Here is a 24,534-nt window from a genome sequence, read left to right on the forward strand (position 1 = left end):
GCCCGGTAAGGTTTGGCTTTTTTTTGCCGGGCATATATGTTGTTCCTGGACGCGCGACAAACTCTATACTCGACGCGTGTCTATAGTGTAGACCGCGTCATTGAATATAATGGGAGTGTTTGTCCCGTGGCTCGCTGTTAGGTTTCCTAATTTTTAATGTGTGACGGGCCATTCTGTGTCCATTAGGAGAAGGAGATCTTTTATATATATGGAGAAGGAGATATTACATATATATATATATATATAAACTTTTATTCCAGAATACAGCTGAAATTGACAGTGTTTTGCCTTAATTCTTCTGACCCATGATCACCATAAACAAGCACCAAACCTATGGCAGGGCTGAGAATATAAAAGATCAGATTCAGGAAGTAGCCTACCCTAAACAGGTTTATTTTGGGCTTTACATAATGCAGCTGTGTTTATCAAACATTTCCCAATAAGTACATACAGTATACATATAGTGTAAAGGCTATTTTTTAAAGCCTATATTACAGATATCACTTTGTTATTCTTTATCACTCACGTACCTTGGTACTGTTGCCTACCATGTTCATGTGTTATGGTATTCAGTACTTCAAAAGCAGGGCCTTGAGGGGCAATACTTTATATTCTAGATGTTGCTCTGTTCAAAATGGAAAATTCTTATATTTTATGGAATATCAGTTTAAATTATTATTTTTTAAACACTTATACATTTAAATGTAAGAATTTCACAAATTAAAAGATGATGTGTACATTTATAAAGATTGGTAAAAGATGCCCTTGGAAATCAGTTAAAGCTGGCAAGTATCGCCCCGTAATGGAAAAGTTAATGTCTGTCATTAAAGGGATAGTTCACTTTGAAATTAATTTTTGATATGTTTTAGCTTACCTCAAGGGCATCCAAGATGTAGGTGTCTTTGTTTCCGCAGTAGTTTCAATTTTGATATTTTTAGGTCAAACCGTTCTTGTCTGTCAGTCATATAATGCAGGTCTATGGTCACCACCTCAAAGAGCATGCACAGAGAAGTCCAAATTAAACATGATTTAATGACTCGTAAATGTAAGTACACATTGATGGCCTAAGACACGAAACGAGCGGTTTGTGTGAGAAAAGGAACAGTATTTATATCGTTTTTACCTCTTGTAACCACAGCCACGTCCAAGTGATCTGAGGGCACGGGCGCTTCGGTCTGTGCGTTACAAGAGGTAAAAACGATATAAATACTGTTCGTTTTCTCACACAAACCGCTCGTTTCGTGTCTTAGGCCATCAATGTGTACTTACATTTACGAGTCATTAAATCATGTTTACCGGTAATTTGGACTTCTCTGTGCATGCTCTTTGAGGTGGTGACCATAGACCTGCATTATATGACTGACAGACAAGAACGGTTTGACCTAAAAATATCAAAATTGAAATTACTGCGGAAACAAAGACACCTACATCTTGGATGCCCTTGAGGTAAGCTAAAACATATCAAAAATGTATTTCAAAGTGAACTATCCCTTTAATCAGAATGTGGTCCTAAATTTTTCACTGTGCTCCCAATTTTTTTAATCAGGAGCACAAGTGCTTCTAAAATAAAACAGATGTATAGCCTTGCACCAAAGATAAAAAAAAAAGTGAACCCACTCTGTAACTGTTTGATTACTTATTAATTTATACAGTTTTAATTAGTGGTCGACCGATATATCACCAAGGCCGATATTGTCTGACAACATTTTGTATTTTGTAATTATTGCCATTGGCAGATGAGTTTTTCTGTTTGGCCCATTAGTAGCAGAAGCGGGACTTTTATTTTTACAGTGTTGAGGACCCAGCGCCTGAGTGCAGATGCACAGCATCTCCTTTTCTCCATCTTCATTAGTTTACTTTCTTTGTGTAACAGTTCTGTCTAATAATTGAAAGTAAAATGCTTTAATACTTTTCCATATTATCGGCATTTAGCAAACACATTTTTAACAAGTCTTTGAATATCTAATAAATATTTAATCATAAACTGATAGCATGTACTCCGTGTGTGATGGTCTGTCGAAGGATTATTTTATTAAATATTATTTAAAATAAATATAAATTTCATTGCTGAAATTATGCATGTGTTATTTACTATCTTTAATATTAAATATTGCAATATCATATAGGCCTATATCAGCTTTGTACTGTATCTGCCATCGGCCAGACGGCCACCCTGCTAGATATTGGCATCGGCTATCCAAAAAAAAATCCATATTGGTTGACCTCTAATTTTATTTATAAAAGTAATATTTAAAATAATTAAACATTTATACTTACATTTACACTAAAGGCCCTGATATACTCACGGCTAAGTTCTTATTCGTTTTTCGCTTGGGGGTAAAAAGAAGTTTGTGACCACATTATTAACATATTCATCTAAACGCCGCTCTCAGCACTGTTAGAGAACATCCCGACGCCGCCCACACTGCAGAGCGAATATCAATCCTTACACACCTTAGGTACCTTCTTAAAAGGCCTTGGTAGTTGGCATAACTCTTCTAAAAACACTCTTTTCCTGCCCAATACAAACTGATGCCTGTAGATATCTCCAAAATGATCCCAGCCTTATAACTGAAAATAAAAGAAAAAGGCCATCACTACAAAAAAAAAGTCCTTTAGAGTATGTATTCCACTTCTATACCATTGTCCCCAAAACAGATGTTTTGTTTCCTCTAGAGTTGCACGGTTATTATTATTATTAAAATGTTGGCCAAATTGTGCAGCCCTACAAACAAGTACAGCAAACCTGGAATGTTTTTTTGTTTAATCACATTTTAACTCGCAATCTGAACTTGTATCAGAAAAAAACACAATTACATTTTTTTGTACATTTTCATGAAATAAAGTGATATTTTGGGTTGAGGTTACGGAAACTACATTTACCATGGTAAATACACAATACTAACATAAACTATTAATAAAAAAACATGGATACTGGTCCTGATGAATAGAATGAGCATCATAACTGCATGCAAATCCTTCCCAGCTAACACACAATGTAGCCTACCAGTTAGCCTCTGTAATTGTACTTTTTGGTAATTTCATGACTTAAGTCAACATAAGTACGATGCTGAATGCCCGTAATTTCATTTGCTTTTTATATATAGTGAAGTGATATACAGCTTGTGCCGCACGATGTATAGTTTTATTATCGATATTGCATTGTGTGCCTGTCTCGGCGAGTATCCTCGTGAACACAGCCGGTTGTGTTGTATTTATCTATGCTTGTAATTTGTTTATGATTTAGATAATAAATAATAAAGATGCACTCTTTTAAAAAAATTTATTTCCTCCCCAAGCTAGTTGACTCAGAGTCACGTATTCTGATAACGAGATAAATGACTGTGTCTGAGTGCTTTGGCAAAATGAGTTGTTAAAATTTTCACTAGAGACGACAAAACATTTGATGAATAAGAATGCTTAAGATGCATTAAGATGACAAATTGCATACCCAACAGTATTGTGGACTTCACAAAAATGTTTAGTTAACAAAACCACATCAAATGTGCCATTTTTGGCAGTGCAATCCTAATTAAAATGAGTGGATTTTCAATTTAAGCTTGAGTTTGTAAAAGCCCTGATTTTTTTCTGTCTTTCTGTAGTCAGTGTTCTCGGCTGTGATGTCTGCCAAGGCCATTTCTGAGCAGACGGGAAAAGAGTTCCTGTATAAATACATCTGCACCACGGCAGCTGTGCAAAATCGTTTCCGCTGCGCCACCTTCACTGCAGACACCGCGTGGGACCGCCTTGCACAGGACCACCCATGGCTGCTAACAGAAGTGAGTATATTTCTTGGTTTTCGGGTCCGTAATATATTGTACAGTTTTCAGTGTAATATATTTGTCTGTCCCTCCGTGCAGAGGCTGGTTGTGAAACCAGATCAGCTGATCAAACGCAGGGGGAAGCTGGGATTGGTGGCAGTTGACCTGAACCTCGAGGGTGTCCAGGAATGGCTGAAATCACATATGATGACAGAAATCACAGTAGGCCTTTTAAAATGTTTGTATTTGTATCCAACTGGAGTAACTGCTTTTCACTCAAGTTTATTAATGTTGTAATTTCACTATACTTATTACTAGGGCTGTGTGTCACCAAGAATCTGGTGATACGATACGTATCATGATACAGGGGTTACTATACGACATATTGAGATTTATTGCAATTGCAAGAAAGGCGATTGATTGGGATATTTCTAGTTTGTTTTTTTAGGAAGATCTAATAAAAAAACTGTCTTAAAGAATACACAACCATATGCTATGCACCATCTAATCTATCTATACACTGAGCTGAAGTAAATATCGAATACAGTGTTTTTGAGAATCGATACAGCATCGCCAAACATAATATTGTGATATTCACGTGTATTCTGACTCCCCTACTTATTACACTAAACTGTATCTACAAAATACAGAATACTTTTTCTGGCAGACATTTATATATTTTTAATCCATGCCACATTTTAAAAAGCCGATTTGCAGGTAAAATTAAATGAATTGCTTCTTACATAAAACTTATGACATTGAAAAAAAGCCTGATGAAAAATTTGAGATCATTAAATAAAAAAATAGGAAACATGCAACAACCTTGAACTTATAAAGGTCTTATAAAACAGTCATTGAAAACATTTTTGATGATACTATTACGTCATGCTGCCAGCCAATCGTTGCATTGCTGATTATGGTTTCAAGCACTGATACATCTGGAAAGGTTTCAGTGAACACAAGATTGTTTTTTCTCCGATGCCTACTTTCATACCTTTTTGGAGGAACCATTCATGGCCCCTAGAGTTGATTCCGCTGCTCACAGCTGCCCCGTGGCCAATTCCCCCGAGGAAGGACCTCCTTTCCCAGGTGAAGGGAATGATCTGGCACCCCCAACCAGAGTTGTGGGCACTTCATGTCTGGCCCCTCAGCGGGAGCCTATGAACCTCCCTGCGAGAATCCTAAACACTATTTCTGAGGCTACAGCCCCGTCCACTATACGCCTCTACTCCCTTAAATGGTCTGTCTTTTCCAACTGGTGCGCAGTCCGGAGTGAAGACCCGACGTCCTGTGAGGTTTCACTGGTACTGCCTTTCCTTCCACCGCAAAGTCTATGTGGCGGACATAGCAGCATACCACACTGGCCAGTCTGTAGGCAGGAACAACCTGGTTGTTCGTTTTTCTGAAGGGGGCAAAAAGGCTGAACCCACCTCGTCCCCTTACTGTTGCAACATGGGACCCTGTCTACGGTCCTCAGGGCCCTTAGGGGCCCTCCCTTCGAGCCGCTCCAGTTGGCCGAGCTGCGGCCCCTTTCACTAAAGACCTCCCTCCTGCTAGCCCTAGCATTGGTCAAATGAGTGGGTGACTTACAAGCGGTCTCTGCGAGGGCTTCTTGCCTGGAATTTGGGCCTAATGACTGTAAAGTCGTCCTTAAACCAAAACACAGCTATGTAGCTAAGGTGCTCTCTACTCCATTCAGAGCACAGGTCATTACTCTCTCTGCTCTTCCAGCCTCAGAGGATGAGCTAGAGTTGCCCTTACACTGCCCTGTCCGGGCCTTAAGAGTATCAAGCCAAGTTCAGGCAGTCATAGCAGCTCTTCGTGTGCTTCAGAGGACGCACCAAAAGGCATCCGGTCACGGAGCAAAGACTATCCCACTGGATAGTGGACGCGATTGCGCTAGCTTATGCTTCGATGGGCCTTCAGTGCCCCATCGGCGCCCTTCCATCAGAGGCATGGCCTCTTCCTGGGGTTGGTTCAGCGGAGTGTCCATTGTTTGACCTCTATGCGAGCTGAACCCACTAGAACCCTTCCTTATGGCTCCGATATAATGGTCAGAGTCTCTTAGTCTCGGACAATTGCCTCGCCCTACCTTTGCATTGTTTCCCGTTAGGGCCCTTATTCTCAAGTGTCTTAGGCCAAGGCCATAGAACGATTGTCGTTCCACAGTCATAGCATGGCGCGATTGGACTGAGTTCCCAATACGAGTGATCTATATCGATAGGGAAAGTACTCGGTTACTAATGTAACCTTGGTTCCCTGAGATAACGGTAGCGAGTATTGCATAGCTGGCAGTGCTGTTATGCTGCATGACTCTGCGTTTGTCGCTTCAGTCGAATTGATCTGAGATCCTACAGCGGAATGCTCGCTTCTATGGAGGGATAGCCCCGCCCATTTCAGAAGCCTTTAGCCCCATAGGTTTGTGCAGCTCTGCTGCGCAGCTATTGATTCCTGCAACTCTGCGGCACAACTATTGGCTCGTGCAGTTTCAATGTGTGATTCAATAAGGCTTCAGTAATCGAAGAAAAATTAGTTTTCCCAATGGGTCTAGCAACGCAATACTCGTTCCCATTATCTCAGGGATTCTAGGTTCCGTTAGTAACGGAGTACGTTTACAGTAGGGATGTAACAGTTCTCGGTAAAAAATCGAACCATACTGTTCTCCACCCACGGTTCGGGACTCACTTGCACCGCGGTTGATCTCAAATCTGATGACGCATCTATAATATGGTTTGTTGAAAATAACAACGTGTAAACCAGTCAGTTCCTCTAATGTATGTTTCTGTCAATTGATGCACATGCTGGCTCCCCAATAATAAATTACAACAGCTATAATCAAAAAACGTGGACAAAACAGTCACTCTTTGTAAACTTTGTTCAATCTGAGAGTCCCATTTGCTCGAACATGACCAGTCATTTACGCAGTCATCACCCGGGTGTCGATAGCGCGTGAGCGCAGGCGAGAACTAAACAGCACACGTTGCTATCTGTGTTTAAACTAAACTCATTTAAACCTTGCCAATTTAAACATTCAAGAGCAAGACAGGTAAGAGAACTTGTGCATGCTGTGAGAAGATTTGTGTGTGTGTGTGCACTCATCCGAAGTGCGCACACGTCTCAGACAGCGCGCAAATATCGAGTTCTCTTTCAAGTCTTGCGCTTGAATGGACAAATTCACTCAAATAATGTCAACATGTCCGTCTTGATGAGTATCCTTGCAGACATAGTCTGTTGTAATGCCTTAAGTGAACTTATACAGTCGAGAAAGACAACGCATATGTAACAGTATCATTATTTTGTATCTGTGCATTATGTCTTAAAGGGACAGCAGCCTAATATTCCTGCTGTCTGTGTTTTTAATGTTAATATAACAACAAAAGACAAGGAAATCACTCACTGCTCTTGATTGAATAGCTTTTGTTACTTTAATAAGGATTAATCTTTAATTTATACAGTAAAATGTGCAATGCTATTTTACATTTGATTACTTTATTACATTTCTGTACCTAAAACTTATGTAAGACCTACCTGAAAAACCTGAAAAGCACTGTTCATTTTATTAGTATCTTTTCTATTGTATTTATTTCTTATTTGTTCTGTTGCTTGCAGTTAGATTATTTGTTTGTATTTTCTTTATTTTTATTTGAAAGTAGTCCTTTTTTCCCTGAACATAACACATACCGAACCGTACCGAAACTGTGAACCCAAAACTGTGATACAAACCGAACCATGTGCAATTTAAACCGTTTCACCCCTAGTTTACAGGTTTCATAGAAAGAGAATGATGTGCGCAAATCAGTTGCTGTAGGGCAGAGGTGGGTAGTAACGAAGTACATTTACTTCGTTACATTTACTTGAGTATTTTTTTGGATTTTTTTTACTTTTAAGAGTAGATTTAATTGTGGGTACTTTTACTTTAACTCGAGTACATTTCTAATGAAAAAACTGTACTTTTACTTCGTTACGTTGGGCGACGTTCCTCTCGTTACTTTATTTTAATGCAATATGTCGCAAAAAGCGTAGTTTATTCTAAGCGCGCGCTCTCTCTTTTTTCTGGGCATGAGCGATGCTCAATTCACAAATGAATCACTCTTTTGAGTCGATTCTGTTCAAAGACTTCATCAAACAAGTTGGGCAGATCTGTCTAAATCGGTTCGCGAATCAGTTTGAATGATCTGTTCAGTTTCTTGCACGCACTGAATCGTCTCGGAGTCGTAACAGGAAGATTTAAGAACATCAGGAGCGTTGTATGAAGTGGCGGTCCACAGTCTACTACAGTACAGTCTAGAAAGTAAATCTGCAAATGCATCATATTTTTTGCCAGCGATGAAGATCTTTATTAGTTGAACATCTTCGTATGTTACTTCGTAAGCTGTCTGTGAATGAATTATTCCACACGACGATACATTCGATTTCATTTCATTCAGGTAATATAGCACTACTACAAAGTATGACATTACCCTTTTTTTTGGGACATATTTATACATTAAATAAGCTATCATCGTCCAGTTTATGAATGTGTGTACACACACAATGGGTCTCATTCATGAAACATTCGTAAATATACGAGTAAATATGCGAGTGATTTGCGCGTAAAGAGACCTTCCCGAAAACTCTTCTCCTGATTCACAAATACTTCGTAAACGTCAGATGTGATAGTGAAATGTGTGTGTGTGTTAATGAATTCCAATCAGTCGTAAATGGGATGCGCGTGCACGTTCATTCTCAATTACCATAAATCCCGCCCATTAAATCCGACTGACAACTATATATGGGCATCATATTATGACATGAATGCGAATGAAAAAAAAATTTCTCAGATGCAGAAATTGAAGTTTTATTATCAGAAGTTCATTCAAAACGCCACATTTTATTTTCAAGCGTACATAGTGGCGTATCGGGTCCTAAAAAAAGAGGAAGCTTGGCAGCATATTACAGATGCAGTTAATGGAGTTTCATCTGTTAATCGAACATTCCCAGAAGTGAGAAGAAAATGGTTCGACATAAAGCTTGAGAGCAAAAAACGAATTAGTTCACTTCGGAAAAATAGTATTCAAACTAGAGAAGGACCACCATCGCAGATGCTATTACTGGCTCTCATAATAAGAAAAACCGTATGTAATTACTATATTTTTTCAAAATGCTGTGCAAATATATACCCGATTAAGGTGAATTAAAATGCAGCCTTATTAATGAGCAAAACGTTCGGGTGTTAAGCGCACTATTTACGCGTGGCTGGGAGCAGGTGTAGATTTCTTGTGTACCAACTAACATTTGGAAAATACGAACATTTTAATGAATCCGAAAATTTACGCCAGAACCACTTTACACACGATTTACACAAAAATTCGTTCTGCTCGTGTTTCATGAATGAGACCCAATGTGTGTATTGCGCAGTGGCGTGCGAACTCGACTTGAAAACGAATGCCTTTGCCTGCCTTATTAGACTCAGTTAACCAGTTTAAAGATGCTTTCATAAATATAGCCTACATTTAAATACATTTTGGAGAACAGACAGAAGAAGATCCTTGCATTTGATCGTTGTTTGTGTTGGGCATGACATGACTGCGAGCACATGTGCAGAGTTTTCTAATCTGTGTCAATGGTTCCCACCCCTTTACATATGAATGCAAAACTCCATAGAGTCACTTTATTCCGACATTGTCTAATAATCCAAATGTAGTTGTATAAGTTATTATACTATTATACAAACCAAAGGACAGGCAATGGTTTTCGGGCTATAGATATAATATACAGAAATAATGTTTGTCTCTTCTGTTTTTGTTGCAAAGATAGCTTATCTAATTATGATAATTTTAGTCATTAAAATGAAAAAATATCTAAATAATATCATGTTATATATATATATATATATATATATATATATAGGCCTATGTGATCCAAAGTAACTAGTAACTAACTACTTGAGTAGTTTTTTCATTGGATACTTTTTTACTCTTACTCAAGTAACTTTTAAGATTATTACTTTTACTTTTACTTTGAGTAAATATTTCTATAAGTACTTGTACTTTTACTTGAGTACAGTTTTTGGATACTCTACCCACCTCTGCTGTAGGGATATTTTAATGGTGGCAGACCAAGTAGCTCAACACAAGAGGCAACGCAAACGCAAACAGATGAAATAAAACATCATCATGTTTTAAAGGAGAGCAACTTGATTAAATGATGGAAATAATAGATGATGGATACAGAACGGTAACAAAACTCTGAGACATTTACAATTACACACCCACCACAGGTGTAGAGTGCACTGTGCAAACTCAAAATACCTCTGTTACATACCTCAGTTTAAATAGATTTTGTATGTGGGGGATGGGGTGTTTGGGTTCAAGGATGTTTAGATATATAAGAATATAAGAATGTTCACTATTTCAAAAAAAAATGTATTTAGCTTATACATCTCAGATGTTTCAGTTTGTTTTATATTATATTATATTATAAAACCTGGTAAATAATTTATCTCACAAAGGGGAATTCATGAGCAATAAGTAAACATTTAATTTGGATGGTTTTATGCTGTCTGTCAATAATTGACCATGCAAAAACACATTATGGTTGTCCCAAACCATCTCAGTGTAACTGCTTAATTTTTTTCATATTATATTATATTATATTTAGTGCTCTCAATCTTTAAAAAAATTAACTAATTAATCGCACAGTTTTCTGTAATTAATCGTGATTAATCGCACCTAACATTAAAGTTTTTGATATATTTTTATGTTGTAATAATTTCACATTTAATCTCTAAAATAATGTAGAAACAACATAAAGACAGTATATTTTAAATATATGTTAAATGGCATCTTTTTACTAAGCACTGAATGAAGGCCAGTATCACTGATACCAATACTGATGTCTCTATGGATTTTTTTCTCAACTTTAGCCATTAATTATAGCCATTCAACATCACAGTATAATTGAAAGCTATTGATTTTAACATTAAATAGGCTTTAAATGTTCAAACAAATTCTTTATTTAAAGTCACTGGACTACATACAATAATAAAGACTTTGTTTGAACATTTTATTACCTGGATGTTTTAGACGTCATAAATCTACATAGACAATTGGCTTTAAAAAAATATAACAACATTTAATTTAAGTGAACTTAAAGGTGCAGTAGGACATCTGGGACATGATTTATTATGTCTGCGTGAACAGCCTGTGCAGTGGTATGCAAACACACATTGACCGACAGGGAACACATGCTATATAGTCCATGGGCCAGACCAGATATTGGTACCATCTGGGTGGGCAAAACCTTACCTGTACTAAATTGTTTATGGGGTTAATATAAGTTATTTTTAATATGATAACCTTTCCACAGTCCCAGCTTTTTATACTTTTTTTTTTAGAATTGCATTTTCCTACTTTTATGAATTAGAATTATTTTTGAAAAATACACAAACGCCCAATACCATAATAACAGTGATCTAATATTAATACCAAGCAAACTAAAATATTTGTAAATATTAACAGGCATAATAAAGTCGATATCTTTGAATTCACACTGATATTTTGTTGTTTTGAGTTGTAAAAAATATAAAAGAAAAGAAAAATAACATGTAGTGTCGACTCTGTCTACCATTGGAAAGTCATAAAATGTACGTACGATTTGTTCTTAATTTTTGTATAATATATTTCAATAAGTTTTGTTTTCAGGTTCATGTGGAATTTATTAGGTAACAGCTTTGTAACACAAGAAAATAAGAAACGTTGAATTTCAGGTAGATATTGACCCTTAAAGACCTAGACCATTTTTGGAGCACATGACTCGCCTGCTCTTTTCTTTGTTTTTCTAACCCATTATAGCAGTCAGCATCAAGTGTCATATATCATTTTAAACAGGAGAACTTGAAGTCTCAATCTAGCTAATTTAAATGACCAATTTTACATTTATTTTGTCTTGGAATGGATGAATATACCAGATTTAAGAAAAAACGGCAGCAGATTTTTATTGAATTTTTTTACTCAACTCAAACAAATCCTTCTGAAGTTTGGATTTTTTCCTTTAGAAAGTTGTACTTGGATATTCTAGATTTCCAGATGAAATTTTGACTACATGTAACAATGCCTAAGCAAGTTATAGCCATTTATTATAACATTATTATAGGCGATTTTCAGTGAAAAGCTGGTGTTTTTTTATTTTTAGATGTGTCCAAAAAAATTCAGGAAGTAAAATAAATATAAACATTGTCATAGAACACTGAAGCAAAAGTGACTTTATATATATATATATATATATATATATATATGTAGTTTCAACCAATCTGGGCATGCGGGGGTGGGACTAAGCATCAACAATCATTCATGTTTGGCTCAGAGGAACAAACCGCATGGGTTTCTTAGACTAATCAATGCTGATCAAAACTTGATGACGCAATCACATTCCACCTGATGTGGCAAATTAACTACTTGAGGCCAAGAAGATTGGAGAAGAGGTTTACCAAAATTTCAAGACAGAATATCTGGAAACAAGAGTGCTACTTTTCTACGACACGATGACCAAGAAAAAACTGAAAACATTCTCAGAGATCAAGAAGAAGCAACGCAGCCAGGAGCAAGCCAAGCAGGTAGTCTTGAAGGCCGACAGAAACCTCTTTGGTCACATGATCTTGGTGGCACAGAGCCAACAACTACACATGAGTGATGTCTTGGCTCATCCTCTGGGACCTCTGCCTTGGGTCCTAGCTAACAAGGATGGGTCTCTACGCAAGACCAACAAGATAGTTTTGGCCAGAGAGTTGGAGAAGAGCGTGTCCCCAGCTGAGGAAATCCCAGAGCCATCAACAACTGCCATTGATGGAATGAGCCTGTTACAGAAACTGAAGGGCCAAGACAATTCCTTTGCGCAGTTGGCTGTCTCAGCTCTGGACAACGAGCTGCACGAAGGGGGGAAGAGCCAGCGTATAGATGTTGTCTTTGATGTGTACAAGGACATCTATTACACGGAACGTGAAAATAGAGACACCAGCCACCATAGTCACATGTTTGCTGGGAGCCAGAGCACCTGACATCAAAGCAAATTTTAAAGTGCTGGCTAATGCTAATCGTAAATTATCTAAGATTATTATTCACGTCGGCACTAATGATGTTCGACTCAGCCAAAATTAATGTTAAAGAGGTGTGTGAACTCGCAAGTACGATGTCAGGCACTGTAATTTGCTCTGGCCCTCTTCCTGTACGCAGGAGTGATGAGATAGTTAGCAGATTGTCATCACTCAATGGGTGGCTGTCTAAATGGTGTCCGCAAAATAATATAGAGTTCATAGACAATTGGAAAAGTTTTTGGGGCAAGCCTGACCTGTTGAAAAGAGATGGTATTCATCCCTCCTGGGCTGGTGCTGCTCTTTTCTCTAGTAATTTGGCTCATAGTCTTAGAGCTCAAACATGACAATCTGGGGCTCAGGTCAGGAAGCAGACAGACTGGCTAAACCAACCGTCTGCCAGCTGTCTCACGTCACTGAGGTCAGACAAATCCCATTGCTTAGAGCCTCTTTCACCTAGATATCATCATATAGAGACTGTGTCTGTTCCCCGAATTAGGCAATACAAAAAACTTCCAAACCCATCTAAGGGTAAAAATTTAATTGATGTTCAACAAATAAAAAACAGATATAATACAATTGAGCAAATGATAAAGCTTGGGTTGCTGAATATTCGATCCCTTACTTCAAAAGCACTTATTGTTAATGATATGATTACAGACTATAACCTAAATGTGCTGTGTTTGACAGAAACCTGGCTAAAACCAAACAATTACATTACTTTAAATGAGTGCTGTTATAAACATGAACCTCGTCTGAAAGGCAAAGGGGGAGGTGTTGCTGTAATTTATGGTAATACTTTCAAAATTACTAAGAAGTCTAGTTTCAAATATAATTATTTTGAAGTGTTGGGGCTTAATGTAACAACATCGAGTGTAAATGATAAATCACGTTTGAATTTGTGCTGGCTACTGTATACAGGCCACCAGGGCACCATACAGACTTTATCAAAGAATTTGCTGACTTTCTATCAGAGTTAGTACTGGCTGCAGATAAAATCGTAATTGTTGGTGATTTTAATATACATGTAGATAACAAAAAAGATGCATTGGGATTGGCATTTAAATATATTCTTAACTCTATTGGAGTTAGACAACACGTGTCAGGACCTACTCATTGTCGTAATCATACTCTAGATCTAATATTATCACATGGAATAAATGTTGATGCCGTTGAAATTCTGCAGCAGAGCGATGACATCTCAGATCACTATCTAGTCTCGTGTAAACATCATTTAGCCAAGGCTGCAAAGCCGACTCCTTGTTACAAATATGTTAGAACTATCACTTCTGCCACTAAAGATTGCTTTATTAATAATCTTCCTGATCAGTTCCATCATTTCAGCATCCCGGATAGCCTAGAAGAACTTGACACTGCGACAGAAACTTTTAACTCTCTTCTTTCTAGTACTTTAGACACAGTTGCTCCGTTTCGCTTAAAGAAAATCCTGTCGGGAAGGGGAAGGTGTCTGCATTCAAGGCCATGAGAGTCGTACCTTATAAGCTTCTCCACTGTATTAGGGAGGCAGAAGCCACAGATTTACAGATCACAAAAGCAACAAGGGCTTTCTTTCTGGCTCTGTACAATCAGAGGAACTCTGTAACCTTGGATGCAACCCGGTATGAAATTTACCGGAAGCGGAACAGTCCCCCAGCAATGAAGACACTAACTCACATTCCAAGATGGCGCTCCTGAGAGGGCGACGTCGCGGAGTACTCAGAGTCAAATTATTTGTTTGTTTATTTTTTGTTATTTTGCGCAACACTATGGTAACAGAAGGGTCAGTAAATGGTATTTACGACCGGGCGGCTCTGTTATGCCTAAGAGATTGCAGTCTTTTTGGACTCCTAGACACGAGCACGCTTAGCCTCGATCCTGAGCTAGCGAGAGGCGGCGATAAGACGTCAGGCCGATACCCGGACAACAACAGGCCCAGGCGGAGACGCGGCAGACGGGGAGGGGCCGAACGACGACTCCGGCGCTTGGTTAGCAGTGGAAAGCTAGCCCTCCCGGTCATATTGTTTGCTAACGTCCAGTCTCTGTTAAACAAAATGGATGAGCTCCGGGTTCGGATCTCAACGCAAAGGGACTTACAGGACTGCTCCATGCTGTGCTTCTGTGAAACATGGCTGGGGGAAAGGACACCTGACGAGGCGTTAACACCAGATGGCTACACGGCCTTCAGGGAGGACCGGAGTGCAGTGGATAGCGGCAAGACTCGCGGCGGAGGAACGGCCGTCCTCGTTAAACAGACATGGTGTACCGACTGTAAGCTTATTTCTAAATCTTGCTCTGAAAATGTGGAGTTTTTAACTTTGAAGCTACGGCCGTTTTATTTACCCAGAGAACTGCAATGCATTATTGTGAGTGTTGTGTATATTCCCCCCTCTGCCAAAGAAGAGGTTGCACTTAGTGAGCTACATGACATGATCAATGAGCATGAAAACAATTATTCTGATGCTGCTTTCATTATTCTGGGAGATTTTAATCATTGCAACCTCAAGAAAAACTTGCCAAAACTGTATCAGTTTGTGACCTTTCCAACTAGAGAAAATAAGATACTGGATCACTGCTATAGCAACATTAGAAATGCCTTTATAGCTGAACCAAGACCCCATTTTGGCAAGTCTGACCATCTGGCAATCCGGCTTAAGCCCATATACATTAAGAGGTTTAAGGCACAGCCAGTCACAATAAAAACTGTTAACACCTGGACTGACAGTGCACAGGCTAGCCTGCAGGGTTGTTTAGAGGCCACAGACTGGAATATCTTTGAGGCTACAGATGATATCCACGAATACACAGAGACTGTCAGTGATTACATCAGTTGGTGTACATCTACATGCGCACCTTCCAGAACTGTGCGTGTGTTTCCAAACCAGAAACCTTGGTTTAATGGAAATATAAAGCAGAAGATCAGGATAAGGCAGGAAGCTTTTAAGTCTGGAGACCAAAGGGAGTACAAGAAAGCCCGGTATGAGCTACAGAAATCCATCAGAGCTGCAAAGAGGGCGTATTCCAAAAAAATTGAAGGTTTTTACTTTGGTAACAACACGCGCAGTATGTGGCAAGGAATCCAAGCTGTCACAAACTATAAGAAAATAGTACCAGCCACAGACCCCATGGATGTCACCCTCCCAGACAGCCTTAACACCTTCTACACCAGGTTTGATAGAATGAACACAGACACCCCTTCAAAAGTCCACTGTAAACCCACGGACACTGTTTTTCAGGTGACACCCACACAGGTCCTGAAAGCTCTGAGGCAGGTAAACCCCCACAAGGCCGCTGGACCAGATGGCGTCCCTCCCAGAGTCTTGAAGGCCTGTGCAGAACAACTTACTGGCGTGTACGTAGACATTTTCAACCTGTCTCTAAATCAAGCAGTAGTCCCACGTATTTTTAAATCCTCCATTATTGTACCAGTTCCAAAAAAAGTCAAATCCATCTATCATGAATGACTTTAGGCCAGTGGCACTCACGTCAGTAGCCATGAAGTGCTTAGAAAAACTGGTTCTCACTCACATTAATCACATGGTCCCGGGTACGATCGACCCCCTCCGTTCAGTGGATGATGCAGTGGCCACTGCTTTACACCACATCTTGCAACACTTGGACAGCAGAGAAACATATGTCAGAATGCTGTTTCTAGATTATAGTTCGGCTTTTAACACCATCCAACCGGGCAGGCTGACTGAGAAGCTTACAGACCTCGGAGTCCCGACCCCCACCTGCAACTGGATCCTGGATTTCCTGATTGAAAGACCACAGGTGGTGAGGATGGGAAAGAGGGTGTCCGCAGAGCTCATCGTCAGCACAGGATCACCACAAGGTTGTTGCCTTAGTCCGAAACTATTCACCCTGTACACACATGATTGTGTTTCCAACCAGGATAATACCCTCATTATTAAGTATGCGGATGATACCACCATTCTGGGTCTCATTAAGGGGGGGGACGAGTCGGGCTATAGGAGTGTGGTAAATGACATTTGTGCCTATGGTGAGGTGAATAACCTATGCCTTAACGCAGACAAGACAAGAGAAGTAATTATGGACTTCAGGAAAAATCCACCTCCCTTGCAGCCCCTTATCATCAAGGGAACTGAGGTGGAGAGGGCTGACAGTTACAGATTCCTGGGATTACAAGTAACATCAGATCTGAATTGGACTATGAACACTGCTGCCACAGTGAAAAAAGCCCAGCAGAGATTGTATTTCATCAGGCTGCTTAGAAAAGCTGGTCTGCACTGTCGCCCTCTCACCCAGGTCTACAAAGGACTGATAGAGAGCATCCTCACCACGGGCATTACTGTATGGTATGGAAACACCACACAGACAGAGAAGAAGGCTCTGCAAAGAGTCATAAAGACTGCAGAGAGGATTATTAGAACAGACCTCCCCTCCATGGACACAATCTACACACAGCGCTGTCAGAAAAGAGCAGAGAGAATTATCAGGGACACATTACATCCAGCTCACTCCCTGCTTATACACAAAAATTGTACATATAATCTCAGGCACAGACGAGCGGACAGCATTATTACAAAAAGAACACGGTTTTATAAGAGCTTTTTTCCAGCTACAGTGAGACTCTTGGCCAAAACAAAATGAACTACTGTGTCTAGGGCCTGAGTAATATATCTGTGCAATACACCTGTGCATCTTATTTATTTATTTATTTTAATGTAATATAGTATATTAATATCGGGTTGTCTTTGGGGGCCTGGGCAATATGCAATTATATTTTTTGCAATTTATAAATGCGAATTTTTCATTTTTAATGGGTTGTGCAACTTATTTATAATGAATATGTTCTATGTGTCCTTTTTAAACTTGACTTGACTCTCTGAGTAACAACCGCACAAGAGTTCCTATGTGTGTAAACACAAATGGCAAATAAAGTTCTTGATTCTTGATTCTTGCTACAGAGCGCAATATGCGCCTTCATGGAAGACGTGCCAGCCTACAGGTGCTGCTATGGAAAGCTGCAGACCAGCCTGATCCACCTGCTGTGGATATCACCTTGTTTGGATGGAACAGGAAGATGGGCCTAAAGGAAGGAGAGGAACTGATTATACCCACCCAGGATTCAAGTCAAGTTCCTCCTCCTGCTTTTTTAGCTGTTGTCAGCTTTGGTTGCAAAGCCGGGTTGAAACCTTGCACATCAGCAAAGTGTAGCTGTGCAGCTGCAGGTCTGGCCTGTACCAGTTATTGTTCCTGCAAAGGCAATGATGGTATATGCTGCAACATACTTACACAACACCAAGAACACAAAGAGAGGGATGAAGGGTCTGGAGAAGATGATGACAGAACAGACGAACAGTGAATATGATGAGGCTGCCTTTTGTTCATTAATTGTGAGGCATAGCAGTTTGCCTGAAGGTGGTAGCCAGTGTGTGCTTTGTGGTGTGTGGAGGTGAGGCCCTCTTGGTTAGCCTTGCGTCTGGCGGGCTGACCCGGGTTGCCCAGACTCAGTTTTAACTCTTGCGTCCTACAGAGTTTTAACTGGGTCCTCGTTGGATCTTGTGCCTTGCGGACCAACCTGGGCAGCCCTTCTGCCATTCGGGCGTTGCCCTAGCGACTTGCATTCTTGTATGGCATGTATATAGTGTATATTTGTACATAGTTCGTTGATCACACATGGTGATGGGTTTAGGTGATGTCATCTCAATGGGTGTCTTAAAGACCTACCCCATTAATATGTATCGTACAGTTTCATGATCCAAGTTATGTTAAATACCCGCATTGATTTTTCCTCCAGAAATGCATGACATTCAGCCTAACAAAGATTCATCGTTTATCCAAAAAGCAATTTTTAATTTTTAAAAGTGTCGGGATGGGATTCAGCCTCACTACACCCGGAAAACAATGCATCAACATTCACAATAGCACTCATGATTGTGAAATGTACAATTATTTTGTTTACCATAAAAATAACCCGAAAATTATGCCTGAAAGTAATCATAATCTGCCTAAATAAATCAAAATATGTCATAAAATTATCTCTTTGAAATCTGAAAATGCCAGAAATGAAATCAGCATCCTCTAAAACCACTCACATATTGTAGAAATGGACCATACAGTGCAAAATATCTGGTGAAAATGGACAATTAAGCTAATAATGCTAATCATGCTAATTGCTCAACATTTGCAAATTAATTAGCATCCGGCAGTTTCTGTATGCTGGGGACCCATACTTCACATTTCTGCAATAAAACTTTGGTGTACTCAACATTTCCGGGTTCACCTAGTTGGCTAGACTATTTCATGATATTGGGGTATTACGGTTCACTAATTTGGAACCTACTTTATTTGTGATGAATGAACCACTTGATGAATTATCAACTGGATAAACCAGATTATTTACATGGAAGGTACTTTTGCCATTTTTTCCGCTTACAGGGGTCAGTCACTTCAAGCGGTCATAACCACTACTAAGCTGCCAGTTGGCAAGGGTTATCATGTCAAAACATTATCTAGGGATGCATAGGATGTAAAAAATCACAACTAGAATTTGCCCACCCAGATGGTACCAATACGTGAAATTTTGGGTCTTGGCCCAAGGACTAATAGGACCGTTCGGACCGAACACAACGATTAAACGAACATTCTATGGTCCTGTGCCTTCCACAGAAGATATATATTTATAAAAATACATTTAGACCGCTTAACAGAGTGATTGTTATCAGGATATGAGGAGACTTTCAACCAGCATAACAAAAAATGTTTCTGCAGAGATTCACCTACGGCACCTTTAAAACAATCTTCACATAAACCCATTGTAATAAATGTCACATGGTTTTTTTCACAGACGGGATGGAGATTTTTACCTGCCCTGTTAAAATGCACAACATTTTTTTTTTACGTTGTTTTTGACCCATGGAACCTTGTTAACAGTGCTTTAAGATTTCCAGGTAGGTCTAACTGGTAGGAATAAAAATTGAATAAAGTTATCAATCACTTCACAGTCTTCACTGCATAAATGATAAATGAAATATAGATTAATCATTATTAAAGCTACAAACGTTATTCGGTCAAGAGCAGTGAGCGATTTTCTCTTTGCTTCCGAAGCTCCTCCGTGAGAGATACGAGAACGGTGCAACGTGCAGGTGGCGCTCATCATCAATCACGCCACCGGCCTCGCGCCGTTCTCTCACGGCTCTCGGCCCCGCCCTGCTTACCACAATGATTCTAAGGGCTTGTTGCATTTAGGTGGTATTAAATTTAGCTTCATTAAACCTGCATAAAACCAATAATCATGAAGTTTAAAGAGTACATAAATAATTTGACATTTGATCGAAAGTGTTTTTTTTCCCTGTTCCTCAGGTTGGGAAGGCGAAAGGGATTTTGAAGAACTTCCTCATTGAGCCGTTTGTGCCTCACTGTAAGGTATTACAAATTCAGTGTAATTTTATCTTTATCAATATCTTTATAAGGGCATTCCACATCGACTCAGCTAAAGTTTCTCTCATTAAAATGATTTTATTTATTTATTTTTTACATAAATGATGATGATTAAGTCAAATATTTCAGCTCATTCATCTATATTTACTATGTTTTTTTCTAGTTAACTACCAAGCAATTAGCTGTCAGCAACATGTCAACTCTTTCCTGAGGGAAATGTGATGTCAGGTGACATGTTGCTATTAATGCATTTCTATGGTTGAAATTCTGATTGGGTGATTACATGGGAGATGATGCATTTCAGTAAGGTGTACTGTATCTTTCAACATATCTTCTGATGTTCATTCTTCATGTGCTGTAACTAGTAGTAAAGAAGACAAGATGACCGGTTCACACGCACCATGCTGCCACTTGAACTGAGGGACTGCAGCAATATGGCTCACCACATTAAAGAGTGTCAAAATTACATTTATTATTTGAATTTTGAATAATAAAATTAACTATTTCAAAGTTGAGACTCAAAAATAGCATAAATCACAATATAGGCATTGGTTCAGACCAAATTTTTTCTTTAAATTTTACTGCAGTGTCTTAGAATGTGAAGCATGGTCGGACAAGACTGTACTAGAACTACTATCGTGGAAAGCTGAATTAAACAACCCAGGTGTTAGATCATGCCAGAATGTTAGAATCGGATCTCCACATCATCAGAAATATCGAATATATTAGATATGACCCCAGATGCCAAAACCCTGCCAGAAGACATAAGTCTTCTATCAGCCTGAGAGTTTGGCTGAGAAAGCCAGGAAAGAGCAGAAGCAGGAGACGAAGTGATGATAATAAAAAGAGCAGAGTTTATTGAATAATCTTAGTTGCGTATGTTTGAATGCTCACTCAGACTTCGTCTGAATGTCTCAATGCTCAGACTTTGTCTGACCAGGACAAATCCAACAAGTGTTATTATACCACAACAAAAACAATGAAAAAACTACTGCTTTACAACATCGTCCTGTGACGTTAAAAACCTAGAAATGGAGATATTCTCTTATCTCGAAGTCAAGAAGACAAACATCTCTTCAAACCACACAATCATAAGATTAAACGACAATAGCAAGCATTGCAAGAGCAAGGAAATAAATAAAATAAATATTATAAAATATAAAAACAAAATGACTGAATGAATAATAATAATAAAAAATGATGAATAAATTATATAAATCAAATAATAATATGAATAAATTACTAAAAGATAAATAAAATAACAACTACATAAATGACTAATGATTATAAATGATCATAAAATTAAATCATAAAAAAAATAAGAAAATGAAACACAAAACAGATGAGGTTGCTCTTTTAAAGTTACACACACACAGGTTGCTATTGAGAATCCTTTAATCCTTCACAAGTGAGGTAAATTATCTCATTAAATAAGTCGCCAAAACAGATTTGACTCTTATTTTTGGCTCTGGAGCTAAACTCTGCAGGACAGTGGAGTTGCCCACCTCTGGTTAAGATGCTTATTGTATCAGAAACGTTGGGAATATTTATTCGCTCCCATTATAATTAATGGTTGATATAATTAATTGGTTGTCAAAACTGCAAGCGTGCAACTTTTGCAGCTTCATTTATTATACATACTTTTAGAGCCTGTGAAAATAAATATTCTGACTTAACTAGCCAACAAGACTCTACATTCTCTACACTCATCAAACCAACAATTACTTGGCAAAAACTATCCCTTACCAGGGATACATTTGTATGCTATATATCCCACAGTTGTCAGTACTGCACATTCAAACGTCTCTCTTCACTGCTGCAGTGTGAGAGTCCATTTGTTGTTTAATTTTTGGAATTTTAAATACTTTAAATGTTGTTCGTTCGAGCCATCTATGAGCATACAGACACCAACATTTTAATGATGACATTTGAGGACAGTCATATTACTGCTACAAGTCACTGTAATTGAATCGCTTCTCTTGAATGAAATGTTCCAGGAACAAAGACGTCACATCCCAAAAAAAAACAATAAATAGTATTATGAAATGGCCTATACATATCTCTGTCTAAAATAATGATGCTGTGACTTTTCTATACGACTTTTACACAAAGTCCTATGTGAAAGTTTTGTTTCTGCTTTTCAAAATAATGTATTCAGTAAATGTAAATGAATGGCATTTAATATTTTGGCTTTGATCTTCATTTATATATCTTCCTTTAGAAAAAGTATGAACAAAATCATACATTTCAACCCGGGATTGATTTGATGTTTCTTTATTTATTTGAGCGTTTAATTGTTCTCTTTCACAGGAAGAGGAGTTTTATGTGTGTATATATGCAAGCCGGGAAGGGAGTCAAGTGCTGTTCCATCATGAGGGTGGGGTGGATGTTGGAGACGTGGACACAAGAGCCCAAAAACTATCAGTGAGAATAGATGATAAGCTCACGGAGGAAATGGTTACCCAGCAGTTACTTGTACATGTTACAGATGAGAAGAAAGAGTAAGTATGATGATCAGTTTGAAATGTTCATGTATCAGTTTCTGAATATTCATGAGGGATGAATGGCTTTTATTTCACATTTTTTAGTTTTAAGGTCATCAATGCTAGTGTACTTCTAAACTTATTGCAGACACTCATTTCAAAGTCTTTTATTCCTGGAAAACTGAAAAAATATTGATGACGCTAGAAATTCCTGCTTTGAGGTTAAGCAATGATAATACATATGCTTTTGTAGAAGCCACAAGTCACTAAGATGATGATCTTTTTCTTCGCATTTATTTTCTAGCTAAATAACTCGTCCTTTTTTCTTTCTAAACCATGTTTGCAATGTTGTCATTCATCTAGGGCTGTAACTGATGATTTTTCTGATAATTGATTAATCTGTTGATTATTTCTTTGATTAATCAAAATGGTATTTTCTGTATTTCAAACAATTTGCAAAGTGAAGGCTGGAAAACCAAACAAATATAGTGAACGTACAATATCTAACAAGATCAGTTTAGAATTCGATGAGCAATCTAGTCATATATAGTGATCAGTGCTGTAGATATTAAAGGACTTAAAAAAATACATTAAATGAATATCCATGAGTTTCTGTGCTCTGTTTTTAATGATCCTATTATTATTCCTTTATTGCTCCTATTATTATATCACCGATAATTAGATCAATAATGAATCACACTGTATTCTGTGACTAACATGGCATGCTTTTCTAAAAGTACATTCAAAATAATAAGCACATAAATTAATGTAATACTGGCATCTGCAAAGACAATGAAGATTGTTTGATTTACAGGTGTTTTTTTTGTAATGTTTCGTGTGCATGGTAGTTAAGAGACTGACCTTTAGAGGAGAAGACTGGTAATAATAGGATTCACATTAATCAGTAGTATTGTATGCTAACGAATCTTTTTTTTTCCGTAAATAAATACTGAAAAAGAGAAAGATTTAATTAACAATGGTGTTTAGAAAACTATATATATATATATATATATATATCGCCCAGTCTTATTCAATAGAAAATGTTAAAACAGAAAAAAATGCTCATCTTTAACATAAATTACTTTGATGCAGAAGTTTAAAATTAAATTTTTTTTTTTTTTTTTTGTTTGTTTGTTTTTGCAGAGTTCTAGCAAGCTTCATAATGGGTCTCTTCAATTTGTATGAGGATCTTTACTTCACATATCTGGAGATCAATCCACTTGGTATGTGCTTTCTTTTTGTCTTAATTTCCTGTTATTTGAGTTAATGATGTTTAAGGCAAGCATGACTGCTAATATTTACTCATACTTAAAGTTCTAATTAATATGTGATGTGGGATTTTGATTCTACTCACTGACCATGTGATGCATATTACACAATTACTTGTCACTATTTTTGTTTTTTTGGCATGATCGTTTTCATAGTAACCCATCTCTTAATGGCATGTAAAGGTGACAAATATGGTCGGTCACTTTATGAGTCAGTCAGCCCCTTCCTGATGGTTCTTGTCCACAGTAAAGGCCCTGATATACTTCAAGCGAAATCGAAGAATGAACTGATGTGCATCATTTCACATAAAATGAGGCCAAACAAACTTTGTTCGGAATTCGTTTTGGGAGTTCGAAAGTTCGAGTTCGGAGCTCCTTTTGCTAAACACCTTTGTACTATTGGTCCATGGCGATTACGTAATAGGTAGGTGTGCTCATAGGCTCTGCCTTCTTTCACATCAAAATCTTTTCTGGTTAATTAGTTCTGTTGAGTCTGTGGAGGTCAGACGTACGGAGGTAAAAACATGTACACGCTGGAGAGCTGCTTTATA

At 38.2% G+C, this 24,534-nt stretch overlaps 1 protein-coding gene across 2 annotated transcripts in view; it reads left to right on the plus strand.

The window, feature by feature from the left end:
• aclyb (ATP citrate lyase b) overlaps positions 1-24,534 on the plus strand; it is a 72,920-nt gene continuing 48,386 nt past the window's right edge. For both annotated transcript variants that reach the window (XM_056253659.1, XM_056253660.1), the window contains exons 1-6: positions 1-5; positions 3,603-3,779; positions 3,861-3,983; positions 20,155-20,217; positions 22,543-22,733; positions 23,859-23,938. In XM_056253659.1, coding sequence (XP_056109634.1) covers positions 3,621-3,779; positions 3,861-3,983; positions 20,155-20,217; positions 22,543-22,733; positions 23,859-23,938 — 616 coding nt within the window. In that variant the 5' untranslated portion in view covers positions 1-5; positions 3,603-3,620. The remainder of the gene's footprint in view (positions 6-3,602; positions 3,780-3,860; positions 3,984-20,154; positions 20,218-22,542; positions 22,734-23,858; positions 23,939-24,534) is intronic.

This window comes from Rhinichthys klamathensis, unplaced genomic scaffold (genome assembly GCF_029890125.1).
Source record: "Rhinichthys klamathensis goyatoka isolate OS25496 unplaced genomic scaffold, OSU_Roscu_1.1 h1tg000108l_1, whole genome shotgun sequence".
In the NCBI taxonomy this organism is placed as follows: Eukaryota; Metazoa; Chordata; class Actinopteri; order Cypriniformes; family Leuciscidae; genus Rhinichthys; species Rhinichthys klamathensis.